Source organism: Malaclemys terrapin, chromosome 9, assembly GCF_027887155.1.
Source record: "Malaclemys terrapin pileata isolate rMalTer1 chromosome 9, rMalTer1.hap1, whole genome shotgun sequence".
NCBI classification, from domain to species: Eukaryota; Metazoa; Chordata; order Testudines; family Emydidae; genus Malaclemys; species Malaclemys terrapin.
In genome coordinates this window covers 68,756,458-68,780,322 of record NC_071513.1, presented here as the reverse complement: position 1 = coordinate 68,780,322, position 23,865 = coordinate 68,756,458, and the positions used below count along the sequence as shown (strand labels likewise).

The 23,865-nt window shown below is 40.9% G+C and overlaps 1 protein-coding gene across 5 annotated transcripts in view; it reads right to left on the bottom strand.

Annotated features, from left to right (window-relative positions):
- The window catches only part of SGPP2 (sphingosine-1-phosphate phosphatase 2), a 78,258-nt gene that overhangs the window by 35,154 nt on the left and 19,239 nt on the right, over positions 1 to 23,865 (bottom strand). For 2 of the 5 annotated variants that reach the window (XM_054039430.1, XM_054039432.1), the window contains one exon: positions 12,484 to 12,642. The exons of 1 other annotated variant lie outside the window; for it this stretch is intronic. In XM_054039430.1, the coding sequence (XP_053895405.1) occupies positions 12,484 to 12,642 (159 nt within the window). Of the gene's footprint in view, positions 1 to 10,268; positions 10,331 to 12,483; positions 12,643 to 23,865 lie in introns of those variants that run through there. 2 more of the 5 variants (XM_054039433.1, XM_054039434.1) reach the window with 2 other exon arrangements.

The window sequence follows — 23,865 nt, the reverse complement described above, 5'->3', positions numbered from 1 at the left end:
TTGTTTGATCAAAGGGACAGACAACTTAGACTAGGTTCTATGAAAATGTGCATGTGCAGATTTCTAGTCATCAAGACAGAGAGTCATTTTTCAGATTATAGTAGTAATTCCAAAGAACCAAAATGTATTGTGTGTGTCGAGAAGGGCAAAAATGGGAAACATCCCTTATTGTTTCACAGTGATTCTAAAAAGGCCAAACATTTGTGTTCGCAGCATATCCCCTTGGGGATTCTAAATTTAATGTTTAACCAGATCCAAAGTAAAGTCTACTTGGAACCAGGAAAAATCAAAAGAGGAAAGAGTTGCTCTGGTATGTAACTGTATAGCAAGAGCTTGTGAATGTTGCTATTTTTCCGTTCTTTGTTAATTTTAAGGCAGCACAGATCCAAAGTGAGAACTCACTCAAGTGCTTTGCCAGCAGAAGAATAGTCTGGTTCAAGGAAGGCTTTTCAGGAGAATTTTCAAAAGGGCTTTCTGTAGAGGATGCCCAAATCAGACACTCCGACGACAAGCTGAATTTTCATAGGAGGATATGGACGCTGCTGCTCTTTGAAAAATACTCACAGTAGTAGATACCCAAGTTGTCTATCAGCTCATGCTTAGCTGGGTTCCCAGACACTGGACTTTTCACAACCTCACTGGTATATGATATGTTCTCAAGGTACTAGTGTTCTCCCCCATGTACCACTGTCTCCCTGTAGCACAAGCTCACCCAATGCTCCTAGAGGATGTCTGCACAATGCTACAAGTCTCTCCAGCATCAGAATGGATAGAAAAGTGTCAGGGCGGTGTGTGTGTGTTTAAATGACATTAAGGCTATGTCCCTACACTATGAGCCAAGGGTTTGATCTCCCCTGCTTGTATACACATGCTCGTGCTCATCTAGTAGCCACTGTAGCATGGCCAGTGGCAGCAGAGGCACAGCTTAGCTGTGCTGAGCACAAACCCTCTGAAACCAGTGGGTAAGTACTCGGCACAGCTAAACTATGTCACCACTGCTACTGTCTGTGCTACTGTGGCTACGCTGCTATTTATACTCATGCTGGTCCGATGAGAGCTAGGGCGAGTTTGTATTCATGAGCAAGACAATCACACACAAGCTCATAGTGTAGACATGGCATAAAACAATTTCACCCATTTGCTGTGCTGGACCAAGGCTAGGTCTACACTACCCGCCTGAATCAGCGGGTAGAAATCGACCTCGCGGGGATTGATTTATCGCGTCCCAACAATCCCCGAATCGGCGCTCTTACTCCACCAGCGGAGGTGGGAGTAAGCGCCGTCGACAGAAAGCCGCAGAAGTCGATTTTGCCGCCGTCCTCACAGCGGGGTAAGTCGGCTGTGATACGTCGAATTCAGCTATGTTATTCACGTAGCTGAATTTGCGTATCTTAAATCGACTCCCCCCTGTAGTGTAGATGTACCCCATGACTGAGACTGAACATGAAGCAGATAAGGCGGGAGTTTCTGCACACTGAGGCCAACATTTTCAAAAGCTTTGGCAGGATCAGCGTCACTTAGGAGGCTGAGAGTTGGATTCCCATAAGACTTACAAACTGGCACTTGACCACACTCAAGTTGCCTCAGCACATACTGTTTGATGGGATTTTCAAAATTATTCATGCATTTTACATATGATAGTGAGGTCTAGACACCCCAGTGTGATGTTCATTTTTAAAAAGCAGGCTATTTTCAGACACTGCCAAACAGATGATGTCAGAAAGAATGAGAAGGAGCGGTACCTAGAACAGCCCATGAGCAACCTTGGGATTTCCTGAAAATACTGTTTGGACACCTATTTCTCAGACCACACCTCCACCCTGCCTCCAGTGCTCAAGCCATTGGTTTCTCAGACTTGGACATGACCAATCCCAGCTTTGAAAATTCCCTGGACTGACACAAAGCCCCTTCCCACACTTTTGAAAAATTCAAATTCTTCCAGCTCACAGACCTAGAAATAAACTAGAGGGAAAATTAGGAAATAGGGAAGAGAACAGACAAAAGTCTTAATCTATAGATTATTAGATCTGTCTTTCCTTGGGTCCTCTTGAGAACAAACTGGGGTCTTACAAAGTCTTTAAAATTCAGTTGCAAAAAGTGATGTGCTACATTCATCCCTGGTGTATTTTGACTGGATTCAGTGGAGTTACACCTAACAATGAATCAAACTCAACTTCAGGAGAAAGGCTACAGAAGTTATTGTAACACTGGTTTTGTATATTATCTGATCTCTCCCTCAAACTGCAAAACTGCAGTTTGCAGCTCTGGTGAAACAGTGTCTTTGTTCCAAGAAACTCTTTTTTTTTTTTTTTTTTCTTTCTTTCTTAGAGAAAAACATAGCAGGAGCTTGTTCACCAAGGTCTCAATCTCTAGCAAACAGCTTGCTGCACCTTAACACGCTGGACATGCAACATCAGGCACACGTCGTATGAAGACACATAAAGCATTATTTGCTTTAATTGTGGGAACTTTCGTTGCACTTTCTATTGCGAGCAGATAGTAATTCCCAGCACTTGCAGAATCATTTCCAACCCACAGCTTTTTACTACTTTGAAGATACTACTACTTTCATCTATGGATCACTTATTTTGATCCCCAAGTACTATGGAAATTTAGTAGTTAACCCAAGCTTGGTATTACTTTATTTTTCTTAGACTCTTCACTTCTTTGGGGAGCTCAAATTTCAAATATGGGCACCAAGGTGGATGCCCAAATATCACATCTGGATGCTCAATACTGCATTTAAGTATGCAAATGACTATTTACATGTGATATGAAGCACAGTTTTACACATCTAAATGCAGGATTTGGATGTCATGTCTGGGCACCCACATTTGAAAATTGGGGCCACAGTGTTGAGTGGAAGTGTTTCAGTAGCAAATTCAGTTGCATTTATCTGCTTGTGAAAGAGTCTCCCCTAGAATGCTGAGGACACATTAATACGCAATAAAATGTGTTGGCTTGGCAGAATTCAATTTTAATTTTATTATTTTGACAGATAATACTGGTTTGTTTTAAAGTTTTTTTTTTTTTTTTTTTTTAAAGTGATTTGCATCAATTTTACACTTTCATAGTTGTACAAAATTATGGGGTTTTAAGCATTTTTTCTGATTTTTATCTTTTTCACAGTTGTAGGAAATTAAGTGTGTGTGTGTGTGTGTGTGTGTAAATAATTATTTAATGATAATAGATGGTGAGATTCCAAAAGTTAAAACTTATAACTGTTGAGACACAAATGTCAGCATCACATGTCAAAATATACAAAGTAAACATCAAACTCTAAATTCTCAAGCAGCATTTTTCTTACTTTTCCTATCTGTAAATTTTTATCATCGATGGAAATATATATATTTGTCTGTGTATGGTGAAATTGACATTTACTGACCAAAACTCTAATCCCTTCAAGCCAAAATATATATCACAATGAAATCACAATTGATCAATAAATAAGTTTTCAAAGTGGTGCCCAGGAATCCAACAGCAGTAATGTCAATTGGAATCATGAATACAGTTAAATTCCAGTTTTGTTAATAAATATTTACCCTTAAAGTCAAAACACATCATTTACTAATCTTGTAAAAACTAACCGCTTTCAACTACTGTTCCATTGCAAGGCAACATGTCGTGCAAACTTTCTCATTAATTCAGAGGTCTGGTCTATACTACCCGCCTGAATCGGCGGGTAGAAATCGACCTCTCGGGGATCGATTAATCGCGTCCCGTTGGGACGCGACAATCGATCCCCAAATCAGCGCTCTAACTCCACCAGCGGAGGTGGTAGTAAGCGCCGCCGACAAAAAGCGGCAGAAGTCGATTTTGCCGCCGTCCTCACAACGGGGTAAGTCGGCTGCAATACGTCGAATTCAGCTACGCTATTCACGTAGCTGAATTTGCGTATCATAGGCCTAGTCTTCACTTACCGGCTGGTCCGGCGGCACGCCATCGATGTTCTGGGATCGATTTATCGCGTCTGGTTAAGACGCGATAAATCGATCCCGGAAGTGCTCACAGTCGGCGCCGGTACTCCAGCTCGCCGAGAGGAGTACGCGGCGTCGACGGGGGGAGACTTCCGGCCGCGTCTGGACCGCGGTAAGTCCGGACTAAGGTACTTCGAATTCAGCTACGTTATTAACGTAGCTGAATTTGCGTACCTTAGTCCGAAGTCCGGACTAAGTGGGGACCAGGCCTTAAATAGACTCCCCGCTGTAGTGTAGATGTACCCAGAGTGGAAATCTTCTCCTACCCACCCACAATACCACACCCACAAACCAGGGACCAGGTCCTCTGAGAGCATAATCTCACTGATTTAAGCATACAACTTGATTTCGTCTGCAGTGATCAGACTGTTATGGTCATAATCATGTTGGCTAACTCAATTGTTCAAAACCACATTTAACACCTGAGAGAGCTTCTTAATGTAGGCAAGGTCATAGTGGGATATTTTTACTAATTTCACAAGACTTGCACAAAATTCCCCAGATAAAAGCTATGTAAAACCAGAAACAAGATTGAATACTTATCTCTAACTCAAAGGTAAAACATTACAGGGATGGTTTAATTATTGCAAACCCAAGCTTTACACACCCAAGCAATTCAGAGTTAAGGTTAAAGCTAAAAGATACACAAACAAGTTAAGGTATGGAAATGCACAATTAAGGCACCTGAACTTTAATTCTGTTTGCCACCTTCCTCGTCCCCTCTATCACTTTCTTTGGCACCCAAACATTCTCCTATCCCCATGTTCCACAATGCAGACACTGATTCCCCGCTTTCTTTCTCTCCTGTCTCCTGTATTCCTCTGTCATTCTGGTGCAACAGATGCTTTTTAAAAAGAAATGTTTAGGATTAACTGTTACTTTTTGCTTTTGGTTATGAAGACTGACAGAAAAAAGCTTTTTCAATGAGCATTCACAAATATTCTACAGAGAATTCCAGAAAGAATTGTCTTCGCTCCCACTGAGAGCAATAGGAGACAGAAGCAGTCTGAAAAAGGGCAATTTTTAATGAAATTTAATGAACAAATGAACATTAATCCTAATTCCCCTCTTCACCCCCCACTCACCCCTCTGAAATGTAGCCTATGCACAGGAGTTTAGTATACCGATCTGTATTGTTAGTCACGTTGCTTAAAGCACTGCTGGCAGGTGCTCAGATACTAGTGATGAGGGCGGTATAAGAACCTACATACAGTAGAGATTAGGTTTGGGCGAGGGTTCAGAATCTGGGTTTGAAGTCAAACCGGGACTAATAGCTCAAGTGTCACATCTCTAAAGTCTCATGAACTATTTAAACATTATTTGAGACCCAAATTGTGAAAATATCTTGCAAGAAATACTGATCTTATGATATCTACACTGTTTTGGCCCACATCCAAATCAGATATAAAAAACAAGACCACCTGGTTTCAGGCATGTTCAAATCAGGGTTTTGAATCCAACACCTCCTAAATTTACCTAGGGACATAGTGGAATTTTCATCACTTGAACTCTAAGTCAAGACTGGATAGCTTTCTAAGATGTATGCTCTAGTTCAAATAGAATGTATGGGCTTGATTCAGAAATTCTAGATGAGGTTCTATGGCTTGTGTTTTGCAGGAGGCCAGACTAAATGATCCCAATGGTCCATCCTGACCTGAGAGGAAAATCTATTTTTATCTATTAAAATTAAATCTATTAAATGAAAGATTTTATCAGGAATTCAGCTTTGAAGTCTCAATCACAACATCTTATTATACTATGAAAAATAAGTTATTTAATCTAAATAATAAAGCAAAAACCATTTTAAAAATTAAGTTTATTTTTAATGTGATTTTTGTGGATATTTTTGTTCCAATTTGACATTAGTGGTCTTTATTTAATTATCAGTTTATATAAATATGAAGCAAGATTTTCATTTTTGGCAAGTCTGGTCCCAGTCTGCATTCCCAAGCCCCCTGGTCTCGCACCGAACTATGCCCCTTTTGAAACCTGATTCCATTTCTCCAGTTCTACTCATCATAATACATACTGTATACTGATCAGGAAGGTCAGCTTGTTCCTGAAATGCCAGCTCTTCAGTAAATACCAGCTTACCTCTGTGACACAAAGGCAATCTCAACCACTCCCCTGGCAAAGTCCACATTGCTCACACATTCTGTATAATGCCGGAGGTGTCAACATACTACAGGGTCAGAAAGCAAATGTAGTATGTGCACACATGTATACATGCATTGTGTACATATTATACACCCACACGGGTGCGCACACAACACTCAAAACACAAAAATAAAGAGTACTAGGGTAACTGAGTTAATTGTCTTCCTTTGTTTTGTTTAAATGTAATCTTAAGCATACTGAATGACAAGCAGGAGGGGAAAAGTGTAGCAAAGTAGTTTCTTGATCTGTCTCTGAATGAGCTGAACATGTACCAATATGTAGTGTTCACGCTGCAAGTAGTGATGGGCAAATCAGTTGAGATAACATAACTGTCCCAAACTTTCCCTCTATAAACTCAAACCTGTGGTGAGACTCAAAGAAGTTTAAGCAGGTTTGTTTGTTTGATATGTCTGCTTCAGCCAGGAATTTAATCTCACGACAAATGGTGTTCAGATTTCCAGCCCAAGCTGTGCAGATTCAAGAGAATTTGCATGAATCAGAGAAGGATTTCCAGGTGGTTATAGCTTAAGAATGGGAGTCAAGACACCTGGATTGTTTTCACAGCTCTTCCAGACTCTTGCTGTGTAACCTTGGGCAAATAACTACCTCTCTCTTTAAAATGGGGATAACACCTATATATCTAATAGGATGCTGGTGATTAATATTTGTCAAGTCTTTTGAGATCCTCAGATGGATGGTATTATAGCAGTGCAATGTATTGTTTTACCCTCCTAATGATTGATGGATCATTCAGATGGTCCTAGAGCATATTGCAGAAGAACTCTTTGATTTTTTTCCACAACCACCATCAGCCTCATTGTTAATTGATTGACTGAAAGAGGAGAATTGATATAGCTGCCCAATAACAGTTCGTGGAGCTGCCAGGAAGATTTTATCCCTCACTGCATTCAACTATGAAAAGTATGTTGAAAACTGCACTGCGAATGAGGATGACTTGTGATTAAAGCTGGTCCAAAAAAATAAGCGGTGTGGGGAAATATTCCAAACATGTCAAAGTCACTGTTGTTCTACATGTCTCAAAAAGGGACATTTTTTCATTTATTCAAAACTTTTCATGATAATTGCTGAAAATGTTTAATTTCAAAATTTGTGTGTGTTCTTTCCCTCTCCCTTTCTCATCACTGAAAAGAAGGGGAAAAGAGAAAACTGAGGAGACCCAATTCTTTGTTTTTCCAATTTGTTGAAAAAAAAATGAAATATTCTTAAATTTAACTTTTTTTTATAAAAAAGATTCTATTTTTTATAAAAGGCTGTTTTTGACAAAATAATATTCAGTTGTAAAACATCGACCAGCTCCATTCTTTTATGTAAAATGCATGCTGTGTGGTTTCATCAACAGGGAAGCACTACATTTACAAAAGACATTGATGGTTTTGCAAGATCTTGACACTGTAGGCTGATAACACTACTGTTGCACTCTCTCCACTGGAAATCATGTACAATCTAATTAACTGAGACCTGGAACCATCCAAGGGCTAAACTGAAAAATGATTGAGAAGCCTTAAATCATTTCAATTTCTTAGCTAATGACTGATCCTGAATATAAAAAGCATAGGTTGGGCATAGAAGAGAAGATGAAATGATGGAACACAATTCTCAGTGCCTTCCATATCCTCTAGCATTCAGCATTGAAGATACCCATGACTGTGTTTGGGAAGGAGGTTTCATCACAGATTGTTGCATCAAAATAGTGGAAGTTTTGGCAGTAAAATCATGAAAGACAAGACAATGGGATTTGAAACTGTCAGGTTGTAAAAGATCTGCACTCCTGCCCAGTCAGCTCAACACCAATTGAGTCTGTTTGCTGCACAGTCAGAATAGTTTGGTTAAAACTTTGTAACAGGCCCAGTGCTGAAGGGGATAGTAAGTAGGTAAAAATGTACCATTATTTAAGAGCTGATACAAAAGAGTGATAATCCTAACTAGTTAACTAGGGCTGGAGTCTCAATGAGCATGTCTGTGTTTTACTTACAGAATTGAAAGTGTTTCATTTTGGCAACATATGCATCATTTTTGTGGAATAAACAGATAGACAAAGTGAATCACATAGTATGTGTGTTCTGTATTTCATTTAATAAAACATTCATGTGCTTTTTCCCCCCTATAAACAGAAATTTATTTAGTTTTGGTCCAGTTGGGGAAAAAGTAACAACTTTGGTATATCCCATTCCTCTAGGCTACTATAAGCTACAGGAACAAGCACCCCTAGGACAGGTTACAAAGGTTGCAATGAACGCTGTTTATTGTTCAAAAGCTGCATGGCTTCACAACAAACCATCCAGTTGCATTTGCCAAATTGGATATATAATAATGCTTAATATTCATACAGACATTTAACTCTTCAACTAAATATAATGAAAATGTTTAAAAATAAAAACCTGTGAAAATCCTTATTTTAAAAGAAAGCTTCCTTTTTCCTTTCATTGCCAAAGCCACATTGTATCTCACTTAGCAGTCAGAAACAAGCAATAATGGTAGCCATACAACCTAGTATTCTGACCTTGAATTATCTCTTGAATTCCACAGGGCTAGACCTGGCTAGTACTTGGATAGAACCTGGTTTTCCTTAAAAGTGTTCCATGAGAAGAGATGTTAGCAGTTCAATAGGAATTACTCTTCCCTCTGAATATCAAACTAGTGCTTGTGTGTGGTGTTAGAAAGTATTGTGATGCTGGAAGTGTCATCTTCCAAGGGGAGCAGTGGGGGCAAAAAACCTAACTGGCTTCAAGACTGAGCTTAATAAGTTTATGGAGGAGATGGTATGACAGGACTACCTATAATGGCATGTGGCCCATCGGCGACTTCCAGTAGCAAAAATCTCCAACGGCCAGAGATAGGCCACTAGATGTGGAGGGCTCTGGGTTACTACAGAGAATTCTCTCTCAGATACATACCTGGTGGGTCTTGCCCACATGCTCAGGGTCTAACTGATCGCCATATTTGGGGTCAGGAGGAATTTTCCCCCAGGTCAGATTGGCAGAGACCCTGGGGGGGTTTTGCCTTCCTCTGCAGCATGGGGCACAGGTCACTTGCAGGTTTAAACTAGTGTAAATGGTGGATTCTTTGTAACTTGAACTCTTTAAACCATGATTGGAGGACTTCAGTAACTCAGCCAGAGGTTAGGGGTTTATTACAGGAGTGGGTAGGTGGGGTTCTTGGTCTGCAATGTGCAGGAGGTCAGACTAGATGATCGTGATGGTCCCTTCTGACCTTAAAGTCTGAGTCTATCTTTTGACTGAGATGTAAAAATGAGGCACTAATTACTTATTACAAGATTCTATGGCACTTTTCCAAAAAGAGTGGGAGTATTTCTGACCAGAGCCCAACTCTAATTATACGCTGTCCACCTACTCCTAGTTCCAGTTGGAAAATTCATTTCTTAACTTGCTTTGATAAAATTTGTTGTCTATAATTATAGGCAAAGAATGGCTGTTGTCTTCCACTCCCGAAATGGTTGCGTTTTAGTGGAAGACATACAAAAGTCAAATTACTTCAGATATTTTATGGTGCCTTTCATTCAAAAAATATCAGACAGCCATGAGAAAGACATGGAAAACTCCCATCACAAGGGGTTTAAACTATATCAGTGGTTCCCAAACTTTTCAGGGTTGTACCCCACCCCCCTACTCCTGTCCACACACCCCTCAGCCAAGGCCAGGAGCAGGGCCGTGGCTGGGGGGGGGTAGGGAGGAGGGGGAAACGTGGATGGGGTAAGGGAGCCGAGGCTGGGGGCAGGTCTGGGGCTGGGAGCGAGGCTGGGAATGGGGCCAGGAGCTGGTCTGCAGTTGGGGACCGAGTCTGCGACCGGGCCCGCGGCTGGGGGCGGGGTCAGAGTAACGCAGGGAGCAGAGCGGGTCTGGGTTATGCTCCCTCCCTGCCCCCTGTGGGGGCTGACTTGGGTCCTGCTGCACCCCTCCCCCCCGAATGTCCTTACATGCCCTTCTGGGGGGGGGGGTGCCCCCTACAGTTTGTGGGCCACTGCTATACATCACGGACAAGTTTTCACTGACACTAAATTTCTCCCAGGCTAGTCTTGATGAGTGACCGGATCCACTGATCTGTCTGTAGAAGATACTACAGAAAATAGCTGGATTAAAAAAAAAAAATCCTCACCTGCAATTAAGCAAACCATTCACAATGGTAAAAGGTGAATTTCAGACCTGGTTCAGCGTCACGCCTAATCCAGATAATACATTTCTCAAAAGCTACTAACCAATTTCTTAAATGCTCTACTTTCGTGTTTAAAATGAAAATATGCCCTCCCTCCCTCCACCCTGATCAGATTACTGCTGTACAAATAGGATTATAGTATTACAAAAACAGAATTAACAATATCAACAAAACTGCAGTTATTAATGGGTAACCAGGCACGTTGTTATTCTTGTATTAACTCTTGTTAGCACTAGCCTGCAATTGAAAAACACAGTGGTGCAAACATCTTCAGAATCTATCAGACTGAAAATGGCGTTAAAGCCTGCTCATTTGGGGTATGATCCTATACTGACCCTGCACCACTAGTCACTTAACTCTTTACCACTGACTTCAATGGACACAGAATCAGGGCCCTTATTCTTTGTCTGAAATGAGATTATGGATATTTCTTTATTCAAATCCAGGCTGTAGATTCTCATTTCTCATGCCTGCACACTGGATTCTTCTAGCATGAGTTGTTGGATATGAAGAAGGTTAAGTGAAAGAAATAAGGGTAACCAAGAGAAAATACTGCTGTACGAACTGAAGGTTCTTAGACTAATCTGTCATACTGAAAAAGGAATGTTTTCTAGCTAGCCCTGCTGGAGAGCCTGTAAAAAGGAAGCAAGTTGGTTATCGAATGGGGGGGAAAATAAACTAATTAAAAATGTAATACCTTTAATAACTGGGTGTTGGAATCTTCAAAGATGGTGATATTTCTCCCCCATGATGATACCTACCTCTCTCAAACTTCCCACTACCTTTGCTTCATAAACTTATTGTAATGACTTATTCTGTTTTACATACCATGGTATTTGACCACCTACATGACACATGCAGTACCAACTAGAAATGTTTCTCAGAATTGTTTCTTCAGCTGGCTCTCTTGAGAGAACTGTCGCCCCAGTCTGCTTGTTCCAGCAGAGGTCACAACTACACCTATACCAAGTCAGTTCACTACACTAAAGTATAAGAGGTTTTAAAAGGGAGGGTAGCATTGGAAAGTGCAATTCTACTTTAAGTAGGTCTGTAAAAACATCTCCTTACTCAACAGCTCTGCTCCCTGAGTGCACTCAGTCAATCTGATTTACTATAGTGACTAAAACATGTTAAAACAGGTATGAACTGGAATCCTTCCCCTCCTGTGCATCAGTAGAATTGCTTACCTGGTCTCCATTAGGGTAAGTAATTTATACCTGTGCAAAGCTACTGATGGCAATGTGACTGCATGGATATAATAAAAAAAAAAAAACTCATTTGGCCTCAAGAATCCTTATGATTGGTGATGATGCATAAGAAGGAAAGAACCCATCTTGACTCTCAGATCCCAGGCTTAGTTTGATGGACTGGCAATTTGAAAACACCACCAGGTTTTTGCTTGTTGACGGAGTACCCGAGACACAGAATCACTGAGTGAAAATAGACCTGGAGCTCCAAAATGCTATTTGTACAGACACTTTTACTTCTAGAACCCCACTTCTAGAGTGCTGGAACAGCAAATAGAACAGGGCAATAAGTAGGTCTTCACTCTTTGTGGTCTTTGATTAAAATTTGCAGCCATATATGAGCACAGAAGTATTTATCGCTGTCACTCTGGCCAAAACACAAATAATTTGCAATGGGCTGTTGGTGACTGTGGTGACCACTAACTTAAAATTGAGACATCAGATACGGCATTATCTATAGCTAGAATCAGAACAAATTAAAAAAAGCAATATTAAAATGAAATCCAAATGATAATTTCAAGTTTTAAATTAACATCAATAGCATAGTGGGAGCTTGGGGTAGAGAGAAATAGCCAAATATTTTAGACCTCTCTTTGCCACTTTGGAGGTAGGGAGAGTGGATGCACTCAATGTTTTATTCATAACTTGTGGTCACCTCTCTTCCCAGTTCCAAGTGCAACTATACTTCCAAAAAGGAGTGATACAAGGTTCATTATATGTCTTTGAAACAGTGTAAATAAAATCCCTTTGTAAAATTAGTTTGAAAAATTACACTTGTGCTTCTGGAAGCACAATTAATCTTACTTTAGTTTTTGATAAAAACAAGACAATCAAAAGCCAGAAGAAGTTGATTATTATGGTGTTACAGTAATGGAATTAATAAATGTTTTAATAATCACACCCATACTTACACACCACATCATTATCAGCCTCCTCGACACATCGTGATTGATGTTCCAGTAGGTGAATGGAAGGAATGTGATGTAAAAAATCTCTTCACCCAAGGCAGATGAAAACTTGAACAGGTAGTAGTAGAAATAATTCTTCACAACATACTTCTGTGCACAATCCTGAAAGTGAAATGTTTTTAGCATGTTTCAGTGAACTTACTGAATTAAGTTGTTAGCAGTGTAATTTAAACAACTAGGGCTATAAACCAGTTTGCGATTCAGACAGTAATTTGTTGCAGTGAGACTCAAGAACTGTAGGTTTAGTTTTTCATATAAAAGTGAATTTTATAACTGATACATAGATTAAATGCGTTTCCCCTCCTCCCCCAATCAGTTATGACAAATATATGATATACAGGAAGACAGACACACACATGCAGGCGCAAAGGTTCAGACCTGGACTAGTCTCTCTGTTTTGGAGGGTCAGATGTGGAATCCTCCTGGCCCTAAATTTAGGGAGCTTATGCAGCTTTAGATAAAAGGAAGAACTATTGCTCTTGACAGAAGAATGTGATGAGACAAAGCAAAACCCCCAAATCAAATAGAATAGTAAATAAAGTAACTTGTGTTTTTGAGATTTGCGTCACTGGCTAGGGAGACTGGATTACCAGTTGCCTTTAGACATCCTGAAATTTGCCCTAGGATAGCAAGTGGCATGTCACTTGCTTCATCCTTCCTTTAAAACCATTTTTTACTTTAAACCTCCATTTTTTCCCTAACTCTCTTATCCAGAGGGCCACAAACTCTGCCTCTATCTCAACGTGGGGATTAAGCAACTGTAGAAACAACATATCCTCTCCACCATGTGAGGTGCTGCTGAGTCACTGCTGTGGGACAAGAAGACTGACATAACCTTTTAAAAACTCAATAAATGCTATGCTTCATGACAGAGGTAATTTATAAGCTAAATTGCTTAAATTTAACTTGATTCAACTTTTAAAAGGGCTGCATGAGCAGATTGCAAAATGAGGTGGGTATCTGTGAATCAAGGGTAAGAAATATTGTTATGTGCTTTAATACTTCCAATTTTTCATCCCTCTCCTACTTTTTGTATGTCAATACGCAACATGATTCTACAGAACAAAACCTTCCAGAGCACCCATCTCTTATAACAAGTTATTACCTGTAATTGCCCTTTGAAGATGTACATCTTTAACGTTTGTTTATTGCGGTAGTGCCTAAGGACCAACCATGAATGGGCCCCCATTGTGCTAGGTGCTGTACGAACACGGAGTTGCAGATGGTCTCTGCCCTGAAGAGCTTACAATCTAACTCAACCAGAGAGAGACAGGGTGGGGGAAGGGATAAAACAGACAAGCAGAGTGAACAATGTGATGCCAAGTGTCCTATTAGTTCCACCATTGGGGGAGGGGGGAGGAGAGATCAGCTAAATGGAAAGAAAAGTAATGGGAGAGGGGGGGATGCTGAAGGGAAGGGAGCTGAGGGGCTGGTAGGGGAGAAGAGGGGCAGGTGGGGAGTGAAGCTGAGATGAAGAGGCTTTGCGGGGACAGGGGGGAGAGTTGGAGTAAACAGCCAACCAGTGAAGGGCAGAGAATGCCCAGTCAAAACTGAAGTGCTCTGAACGTCCAAAGGTTCCTGCTTTGGCTGCTTGTGCAGCTGCCACTACCTGCTGGAGTCTCTGCCTAGCTCCTCTCTGCATTTCCCCCCCCCTAAGACCATGTGGTGAGGGAGGACGGGAGAGAGGGGTAGGCCCCACGTGACTGCTAGTTTCCCCAGAATGGGGGGGTATCTACTGCACAGTTCTGGGTCCGGAGAGTGCTGGCTGAGGTGTGGCTGCTCAAGACGATCTACTGCCCTAGGCAAAATGTCAGTATGCCACTCCCCTCCCATAGGCCTAAGGCAGCAGAAATTGGTCCAACCAACTCTCCATTATGATAGTGGGGCAGCTGGGCCAAATTTGAATAAGTGGCATTGTGACCTGACACACTGGGTCACATCACCATTCAAAATGGGTTTGGGTGCCCCTCTGTCATAACAGAGAAAACCTATAATAAACAGCTCACATGTAGGTCTAACTTATCAAGTCATCACCCATCTTCCACATGGAGACCCTGATTGGACGTATAGTACTGCAGGCTCTGTTACAGGGCCTGTTACTTGGTCACAATCTTATGTCAGTTCTTGCATTAAGTGTAAGTGACCTCCCTCCCTAGGTCAGGGCAGTCGCTTTACACAGTTTCTAGTCCTTTGTCTGCTTGACTTCTTGACCCAGGTCACACCAGTATAGGATATTCTCCCTAAGCATAAAACTTCCACAGGTGTATTACCTGTATTTTTTCCATAGTTGGGATTTGCATTAATTATTCCTTGTTGTCTTTAGCTCCTACAGAAGCACTGTTTAGCTTTAGCTCACCCACTGACACTCCCATAAAGATGCACATAACTTTTATAAATTTGATACAGTAGTCTTTAAATATAACATCTGTTACATCTGTCCACATAATCACTGAATATTTCATATTCCCAAAGCATTACATATGTCACACATAGCATCCAAAGCCCCTGACATTTGTCACCAAAACTAGCTTCCAGAAAACAAACTGAGGACTAAATTGATGATCTATTAATGGATCTGAAATAGTCACACTATTCCCACTGCATGAACATACAATCCACTGGAAGGGAGAGGTCCACTAGGGGAAACCCCTGATACTTCCTCAAACTCAGTCCATGATGTCTCTCACCGCTAACTCTGTGGGAAACTGACAAACTAACCACACTGCAAAACTCTGGAAATAAGACAGCGGACAGTGTAGGCTGGAGACTTCAGACTTGTAAAGGAGAGAATTAGCATAAAAAACAGATGGATGCACAGATTCGTTAGAGCAGAATAATGGTCAAGTGTCAGGTGTGGGTGATTATTTTTTTAAAAAAAGTTACATCAGGGAAATGCACAGACTGCGCAGGCAAAGATGTGCAGAGCTGGGTTAAAAATCTCGTTCCTGACTGGAGAGAAATTAGATTTCAGAAGAGAGATAGTGTCTGTGTGCCTTTTATCTATTAAGATTGAGTCAAGTCACTACACATTGCGTAAATGGAGTTGGGCAAGGGAGTAGACGCTATATCTGTGCAGCTGAACTCAGCTTATGTTAAAGGATTGATCAATTATGTCTGAGCAGCCATCACCCACCTACAGAAAGTAGGCTTAAACATCCGTGTGGTTGTGAAATGGTATGAGGATCAGTTTTCTGATGGTGGCAAAAGCTAATTCTACTATTGAAAAATTATTTAATTGGGAGATTTCTAATTAAATGATTTTTCATCAGAAAATGCTGATTTGTTGAAACCAAAGATTTTGTAGAAACATACTAGTTTCGATGAAACTTTCATTGGGAAAGGTTTCTCAGATACAGGGAGGGAGAAAAACAAAGACCAACCCCAGAATAGTGAATAACCCAGTGGTTAGAGCACTCACTTGAGGTGAGGCCTATTGGCTTTTCTGGGGTAGGTCTCTCTCAATCTCTCCTGTTTGGAGCTGTTCCACTTTCTATTCATTTATTGAATCTGGGACTCCCACATCCCACATAACTGTCCTAATCACTGGGCTAGTCAACCTCTCTTTGGCTCAATGAATAATTATTTACACAAAGTGGAACAGCTCCAACCTCTAATCTGTCAGCCACCCAAGCACTCTCCTCGTGGCTATGCCAGCCCCTACTTTGCCTTGAAGGTTAATAATACGTGCACCTCAGTCCCCAAGTTCCTTTGAAGCATACTTCTGTAGTATTCTGTTTCTTAGCTACTGAACACTCACAGAATTACCAGGTCAGCTGTCGTCAGGGGAACCATGTACACACCAGCTTGAACGATCCAATTCAGGGTCAGCTCCTTGTACAGTACCACAGCACTGACTTATATTTATAAGTTTATTATCAAAGATTAAGAGTTAAGACATAGTGAGTAAGGATAATGGAAACAGAAGGGTTACATATAAAGTAAAATCATAGTATGATTCTTAGAGACTAAGCTTTATTTTAAAAGGGGAATCATTTTGTTTAAAGAAGCTTATCTCATCCCAAATGTCCTTTGCAGCATTTGCAACCAAGGCTGGTTGGGATCCCATTTTCATGAATGTACATGCGCTGTCCATTTACTTCCTTGGTGCAGGATTAAGGGGTATCTCCTTGCCCTCTACTTTTATCACCAGAGTTCACGGTCTGTCCTCAGAGACAGCAGAACCCATCACTCATTTTTTTCCTGTTGATTTTATATTCTCCTGTTGACTTTGTATGCAAATGAGTCCCCATTGTGTAACTTTACAAAGCTTACTTTACATTTGACAGAGAGATATACCTCTTACTTCCTATCTGGAAGAAACCTGTTATTCTCTGTGGTTGGTAAGATACTTTAAAGAATATTTTTAGTACATATACACAACTCAAATATCCATACATATATCACACAACGATTATGAGGACCAGTATGACAAGAATTTTTTAGAGACCCCACATGACCCTCTTTGCTGAACTAGAAAGTACATGCCAGACTCAGGAGATACCTGTAACCACTATGCTCCTACTCTGTGTGAGAGGTTCTTGGCACACAGATGGTTTGTGGAAGATGATGTTTGTGGACAGTAAGTAGTTTAGGTTACAAGCCTATACCATGGCCATAGCTAAGACCCCACAGATTAAACCACTGGAAACTAGGGAGCAGTTCAAAATTCAACTCTGGCAAAGATGCACCTTCTCGATCGTGTTTGGGCTGAGATTTTTAAAGCTCCTACGGAATCTGGACATCCAATTCCCATTCATTTTAAAAAGGAATTAGGTGGCCAAATCCCTTAGTCTGCTTTGAAAATATCAGTCTGTGACTGAATGCACCCCTATATTCACATCCTACACTGTATTGTTATAGTCTTTGTATGAAATAGGCCTTGTGAGGTATTTTTTGAAAACTAATTAACTCAGTGGTCAATAATATCATGATGAAATGTGTGTAGCGATGTTATATGCAAAGTTATTAATTCTTTCGGAATGATGTTGGTGGCACATGTTCAAAACCACATAACCCCCAGGAGGCAGAACTGGACAAGCTGGCATTAAACAAGGGAGTGTGTGTTTACCTCAATTTACATAAAGTTGCAAACGGAGTCCTTGGACAGTGAGAGGGGGACGACAGGAAACTAGGAAAATCTGCATTTCAGCAAACAGAGGTAAGAAGAAACACCATGCATCCTCTTTCACTACCAAAAACCATGTTGCCCTCTTTTCGGTTTGAATAAACTTTGCTTTGAGGGGTAACCTTCAGGAAAATGCATCTCAAAGATGGACTTGACTAGAAAAGTGAGAGGGAAAACCACGCCAAGTTCTCTCTCCCTATCCATAGCTCTCTCTTCTCCTCAGAAGACATAAGAAACAGCCATTAGACTTTGGGAGCAATCCTAGGAGTTTGGTCAGCAAAGTTACTGGAAACATGTGGTTACTTGACTAGATTGTTAAGTTTAGAAATACTTTAATCTTTATTTTCCTTGTAACCATTTCTCACTTTAATGCCTCAGTACTTTTACTCACTTGAAATCTCTCTCTCTGTAAATAAATGAACTTGTTTTATTCTTTTATTAAAACTAATCCAGTGTTGTGACTTGTTCGGATAACTTCTGTGACGGGTTGGATCACAGAAACCCCCTTGGGAGCTGCCACCCGATGTGCAAAGACTACCCCTGCTTCTGTTTTCCCTGCCAGCTCAGGACTCCAGCACCCTGTCTTGCTGAGCCAGACACTTCCGTCTGGCTCCAGACACAGATCCAGGGTCTGAATTACTTGTCCCAAAGCTGCAAGTTTACCTGAAAACAGCTCACAGTAGTGTGCTTGTCTTTAGCACTCAGATGCCCAACTCCCAATGGGGTCTAAACCCAGATAAATCCGTTTTACCCTGCATAAAGCTTATGCAGGGCAAACTCATAAATTGTTCGCCCTCTATAACACTGATAGAGAGATATGCACAGTTTTTGTTTGCTCCCCCAGGTAATAATACATACTCTGAGTAAATTACTAAATAAAAAGTGATTTTATTAAATACAGACAGTAGGATTTAAGTGGTTTAAAGTAGTAACAGACAGAACAAAGTAAGTCACCAAGCAAAATAAAATAAAATGCGCAAATCTATGCCTAATCAAACTGAATACAGATAATTTCCTCACCAGTTCCAGAGTGCTCCCTTTTACAGGCTAATCTCCTTTTAGCCTGGGTCCAGCAATCACTCACACCCCCTGCAGTTACTGTCCTTTGTTTCAGTCTCCTTCAAGTATCCTGGGGGGGGAGGAGGGGGTGGAGAGGCTCCTTCTTTAGCCAGCTGAAGACAAAATGGAGGGGTCTCCCCTGGGTTTAAATAGACTCTCTCTTGTGGGTGGAGACCCCCCTCCTCCCTCCTTTGCAAAGTTCAGCTCCAAAATGGAGTTTTGGAGTCACCTGGACAAGTCACATGCCCCTGCATGACTCAGTCTTTGCAGGCCGACGCCATTGTCCACATGGCATCTTGCATGTCTCCAGGAAGACTTCTCATGTGGATTGGAGCATTCCAAGATGCATTGTTCCCTAAGTGTCTCCTGATCAGGTACTTAACCTGGCGAATTCCTTCCTAAAGAAGAGTTTCAGAGTAACAGCCGTGTTAGTCTGTATCCGCAAAAAGAAGAACAGGAGTACTTGTGGCACCTTAGAGACTAACAAATTTATTAGAGCATAAGCTTTCGTGGACTACAGCCCACTTCTTCGGATGCATATAGAATGGAACATATAATGAGGAGATATATATACACACATACAGAGAGCATAAACAGGTGGGAGTTGTCTTACCAACTCTGAGAGGCCAATTAATTAAGAGAAAAAAAACTTTTGAAGTGGGCTGTAGTCCACGAAAGCTTATGCTCTAATAAATTTGTTAGTCTCTAAGGTGCCACAAGTACTCCTGTTCTTCTTTTTCCTAAAGAAGCTGACCAAATGCCTCACAAAGCTTACTTAGAAATCAGGCAAGCATACAGCCCATATTCTTAACCTCGAGTAGAAAATGATATATGTACAAATTGGATGAATAGATATAGTAGACCATAACCTTTACGGAGATATATTACATGGCACAGGCAGCACAAAACATATTCCAGTTATGTCATCCATACATTTATAAGCACCCCCTCCCCATAAAGCCTTATGGGGTACACTGTCACAACTTCATTTAAGGTAGCAGACTGTTGTATGTTGACCCCCTTAAAGGGGCAAGGAACCTAACATAACTGGACTGTCCAGGAGAGGGTTGGACAGTGCAAAACACACTGTTTTGGGGGGAAATCTGGGACTGGGAGTGTGGTGAGGGGGGCGTCACTTGCAAGTAGTAACCAAAGCTGATGGAAGCCAGAGTGTGGCTGGTGTTTACTGACAGGCTGCTGGAGTCAGAGCTTCCAGACCAGGGCTATGACTACACGCAGACACTCAGGGTGTGACCTGCATGCACATTGGGAACTACAACAGCAAAGCACTGGGGTGGATTGCCTGGAACATCATGGAGCTGTAATTCTTTTAGTAATTTTCTGAGGATGATAGTAGCAAGACACCTAAAGAAATCCATTCACTTAGCTAGCCAAAGAAAAGATAATTGATTTAAATTCACTTTAGATAGACAAGAGACAGAAAAGAAGAAGTCAGTGTTCTTGAAACACCAATTTGATGGACTTATTCCCCCATGTATTAGTATTAGAGGTCATATATTAGTAACAGACATCTCTATAAGTAAACTTAGCAGTTCAGCGGCACTGAGTGAATTAAGGAAGAATCATGCTAAATATCTTGAGTCTAGTATGCCAATTAGAACACAACATTGACTAATTAGCAACTATGGTGCTTTGTGTCTAATATCATTAAACCATATTTGGACATACTTATGCTTAGTCCAAAAGAATGCTCACTCCTTAGTGTGCTAATTTTCCAATTAAGCAACAATCTTTGTGTTAGAAATTATGTGCTCATGTGTCTTAAATCAAAAATGAATGGCACACTCCCAAGGTCAATTATTCTATTCTTAAGAAATCAGATAAAGACTATTGTCATTAGAAGTTATTTAAAAACAGAACTGGCCCCAAAATGGAAACAGTTCTGTGAAAACTGTTGGTTTTATTGACTTTTCAGGATTTGAAATGGACCCATCTGGGGATTTGGGTTTTGATTTTTTTTTTTCATTATTATTTGCTCATCCCCAGTAGAATCTGCTTGAGGTATTTATTATGTCTTTATCTTTCTCACACACATTCTGACTAACACATTTTAAGACAGAGTAGCATAGGGTATGGGAACTTGTTACTCTGGAGGTTTATTCATCATCTGCACTGTTTGTTACTTTCCTTTATTTAGATAAACATTTTAAGAAAAAAGTGTGTGTAATAGTTCTGGCATCCACACCTGTTTGTTTCCTAGGTAAATGGTAGCTTACAGTAACATGGTCTTTCATGAGTAGCAGTAGACATGAACAAGTTTTGAGCTTTATCAGCAATTTATTACTTCATTAATACTTTATCGGTACTTCTCTGGTGGCCCCAGCAGTTTCAGCATAGGTTAAGCTTTTTAAAAAAATAGTTTCTACCCCTTATGATTATGAAATACTCTGAGCATGGGAGGCCCTAAGCAAAATTAGATCAGTCCCTTTAAGAGGTGGAACCTTCTCACATTCATTTCCACAGGGTGCTAACTATGGTAACATTTACTATTTCTTGACAATCATTTCAAAATAAAGCTGGGATCATGGCAGAAGCTTTGGTAGAGCACAGTCTCCTTTCTACCCCCAGTCTAACCCTGGCATGGGATTTCTGTGGGAGTTAATCACATTTTAAGATAGCTGAAGCACTTGAATCACTACTTTATGCAGAAAGTTATTGCAATTAATTTCTGTGAACATTTGACATTCTCTCATGTTTATAGCAGTTTATCCCTCCAACCTCTTATTAAGAATAGCTCATTTAAATAATTTGTGAGTCTCCTGAGATAGTCTAAAAATTGTTTGTACTTAAACTACTGAAGTGATTTGATGTCTTTAATATTCTATGAGGTATGTTTAATAATTTATGCCACAGCCCGCTTGGCTCAGGGAGGGAGAGGCATCCAGCTAAGTTACAATCAGTTTTGCACAAATACCATGCACAAGAGTGTAGTGGAAATGGGAATTTTAAGAACATTTTTGGAAAGCATTTGTGTATAATACCCCAGGACATTTACAAACACAGAAGACACATAGTTCCATCCAAAAAATATCAACTCAGAAAACAAAATTGCACATTCATAAGATGCAGTGTTACCTGAATATGTAGCTCTGGTTAAGTTACCCACATTCTTAGAATATTTAAATAGGAACCAAATAACCACTTGAGTCCTTCCTAATTCACTGGCAGGTAGGAGTGGGGAAAATGTACATCTATTTCTGGCTGCAATGCAGCACCAGGTAGCTACATTGATATGTTGATGTTCCAGTGGAACATCTTACCCTTCAGTATAATGTTACTGAATTCTGCTGCTAGTCAGAAGCCGTGGCAGAAACCTGCAGGGAAAGGATAGTGACAAAACAAATTCCAGCAGAGCCACATTCAAACCATTATTATAGGCTATCAAGACACACTTTTGTGTGCAAATGGTAAAATATGTCAGTAGTCTATAATTATAGATCAAATATTATTTTTGTCCCTGTTCATTCAATATTTTCTCCCTAAATTAAAGTATTATAAATGAAATGAAGGCAGCTATTGGTAATGACAATTTGATAGTTTCCCCCCTTCAAAATAAAAAGTCTTTTCTTTTCCATGGGAGCGAGGAGAAAATATCTGCTATCCATGACTGTAACCCATCTGAAATGTATTATAGATGTAGTTTATTAAGGTGTATCATGATTTGGGAAATCTATATACAGCTTATGAATTCCTGTTGAGGATTCTGAACTCTGCATATATAACTTTATCAGTCTATAAACTCCATTTTGAATAATGAGCTTGTCTGCCTTCTCTCTTGTCTTCTAAATTCCATGTTAGACTGAAATTCCAAGAGCTAGTGACACAGGACTAACAATGAGGGTTGCTAAACCTTGATGATCCTTTATTCACGTAGAATCCTCCTTAGACAAAGAGTTGGCTTCCATCCAGAAAAACTAGTCAGCCCAGGTGTGCTGATAACTAAGCAACAAATTGCCTGATGGGGACTGACCATCTGAAAAGGCTGATCAGCAGGTCACCTGACAAAGGGACTGGAGGTTATAAGAGAAGAAAGGGGTCTCCCACTAGCTATTTTAGAAAGAGGGAGAACAGAAGCAGAAAGCTGGCTTACAGGAGTGAGAGGAGAGTCCGTGTTCCAAAGGAGAAGCTATATGCAGGAGGAAAGGGTGAGAGGAAAGATGCTGGACTCTTTAAAAGACACTGACCTGAGCCCAAAAAATGCTGAAGGGTGGTGAGGAAATTGAGATAAATGCATACAGGTGTTTTGTCTAGATCTATATATTTATTGTGCTAATTGTGATAGGGCCTTTACAAAGTCTGTGTGTTATATGTTTCAACTATCACATATTCCTGGAAAGGTAACTGGTAAACCCAAAACCTTGGAGCACTAGGGAAGGGTATACTTATGCTGCTGGGGAATCCCAGTCTCCGGGCCTAGGCAGCAGAACTGTGGGCCTCAACTCTGTGAAAGGGTGCTAGATGGAGGATCTGTCCCCTGAGTGTGTGCCTAGAAACCCAACATCACAGGCAGTTCCTGGACTCTGCTCAGTCTCAGGAAGCCTAAAAGTGCATGGGTCCAATGTGGTAGGACCCAAACACAGCAGCCTAATGAGCGTCCACCAGGCAAAGATTTACCAAGGATGTGACAAGATATAATGTAGCTATGGAACTAAAATACTTCTCATCCAGGTGTCAGGGATATGGGTAATTGTACATGAGCAGGGGGGGAATAGAGCACAGTGCAAACTCCTCTGGAAATCAAACTAACTGAAACATTTTTACTTGTAAATTGAGCGAGTCTGATTCAGACTCATTGATGCCTTTGTGAATAAGACTCCCTTTTCAGCCTAGAATAGAGCTTTATGTTCCATGTGACTGAGATTCAATCAGCACAAATTATGTCAGGGCGGGTGCAAAGATGTTTCGTGCCCTAGGTGAAACTTCCACCTTGCATGCAAGCCCCCCTCCGCCCCTTCCCCAAGCCCCGTGACAGCTCGCGCCCCCCCCCGCCCTGAGGCGCCCCACACTGCAGCAACTCCCCCCCTCTGCCCTGAGGTGCCCCCCCACAGCAGCTGCACCCGGGGAGCCGTGCGGCAGCTCCCCGCCCCAGCTTACCTCTGCTCCGCCTCTTCCCCGAGCAC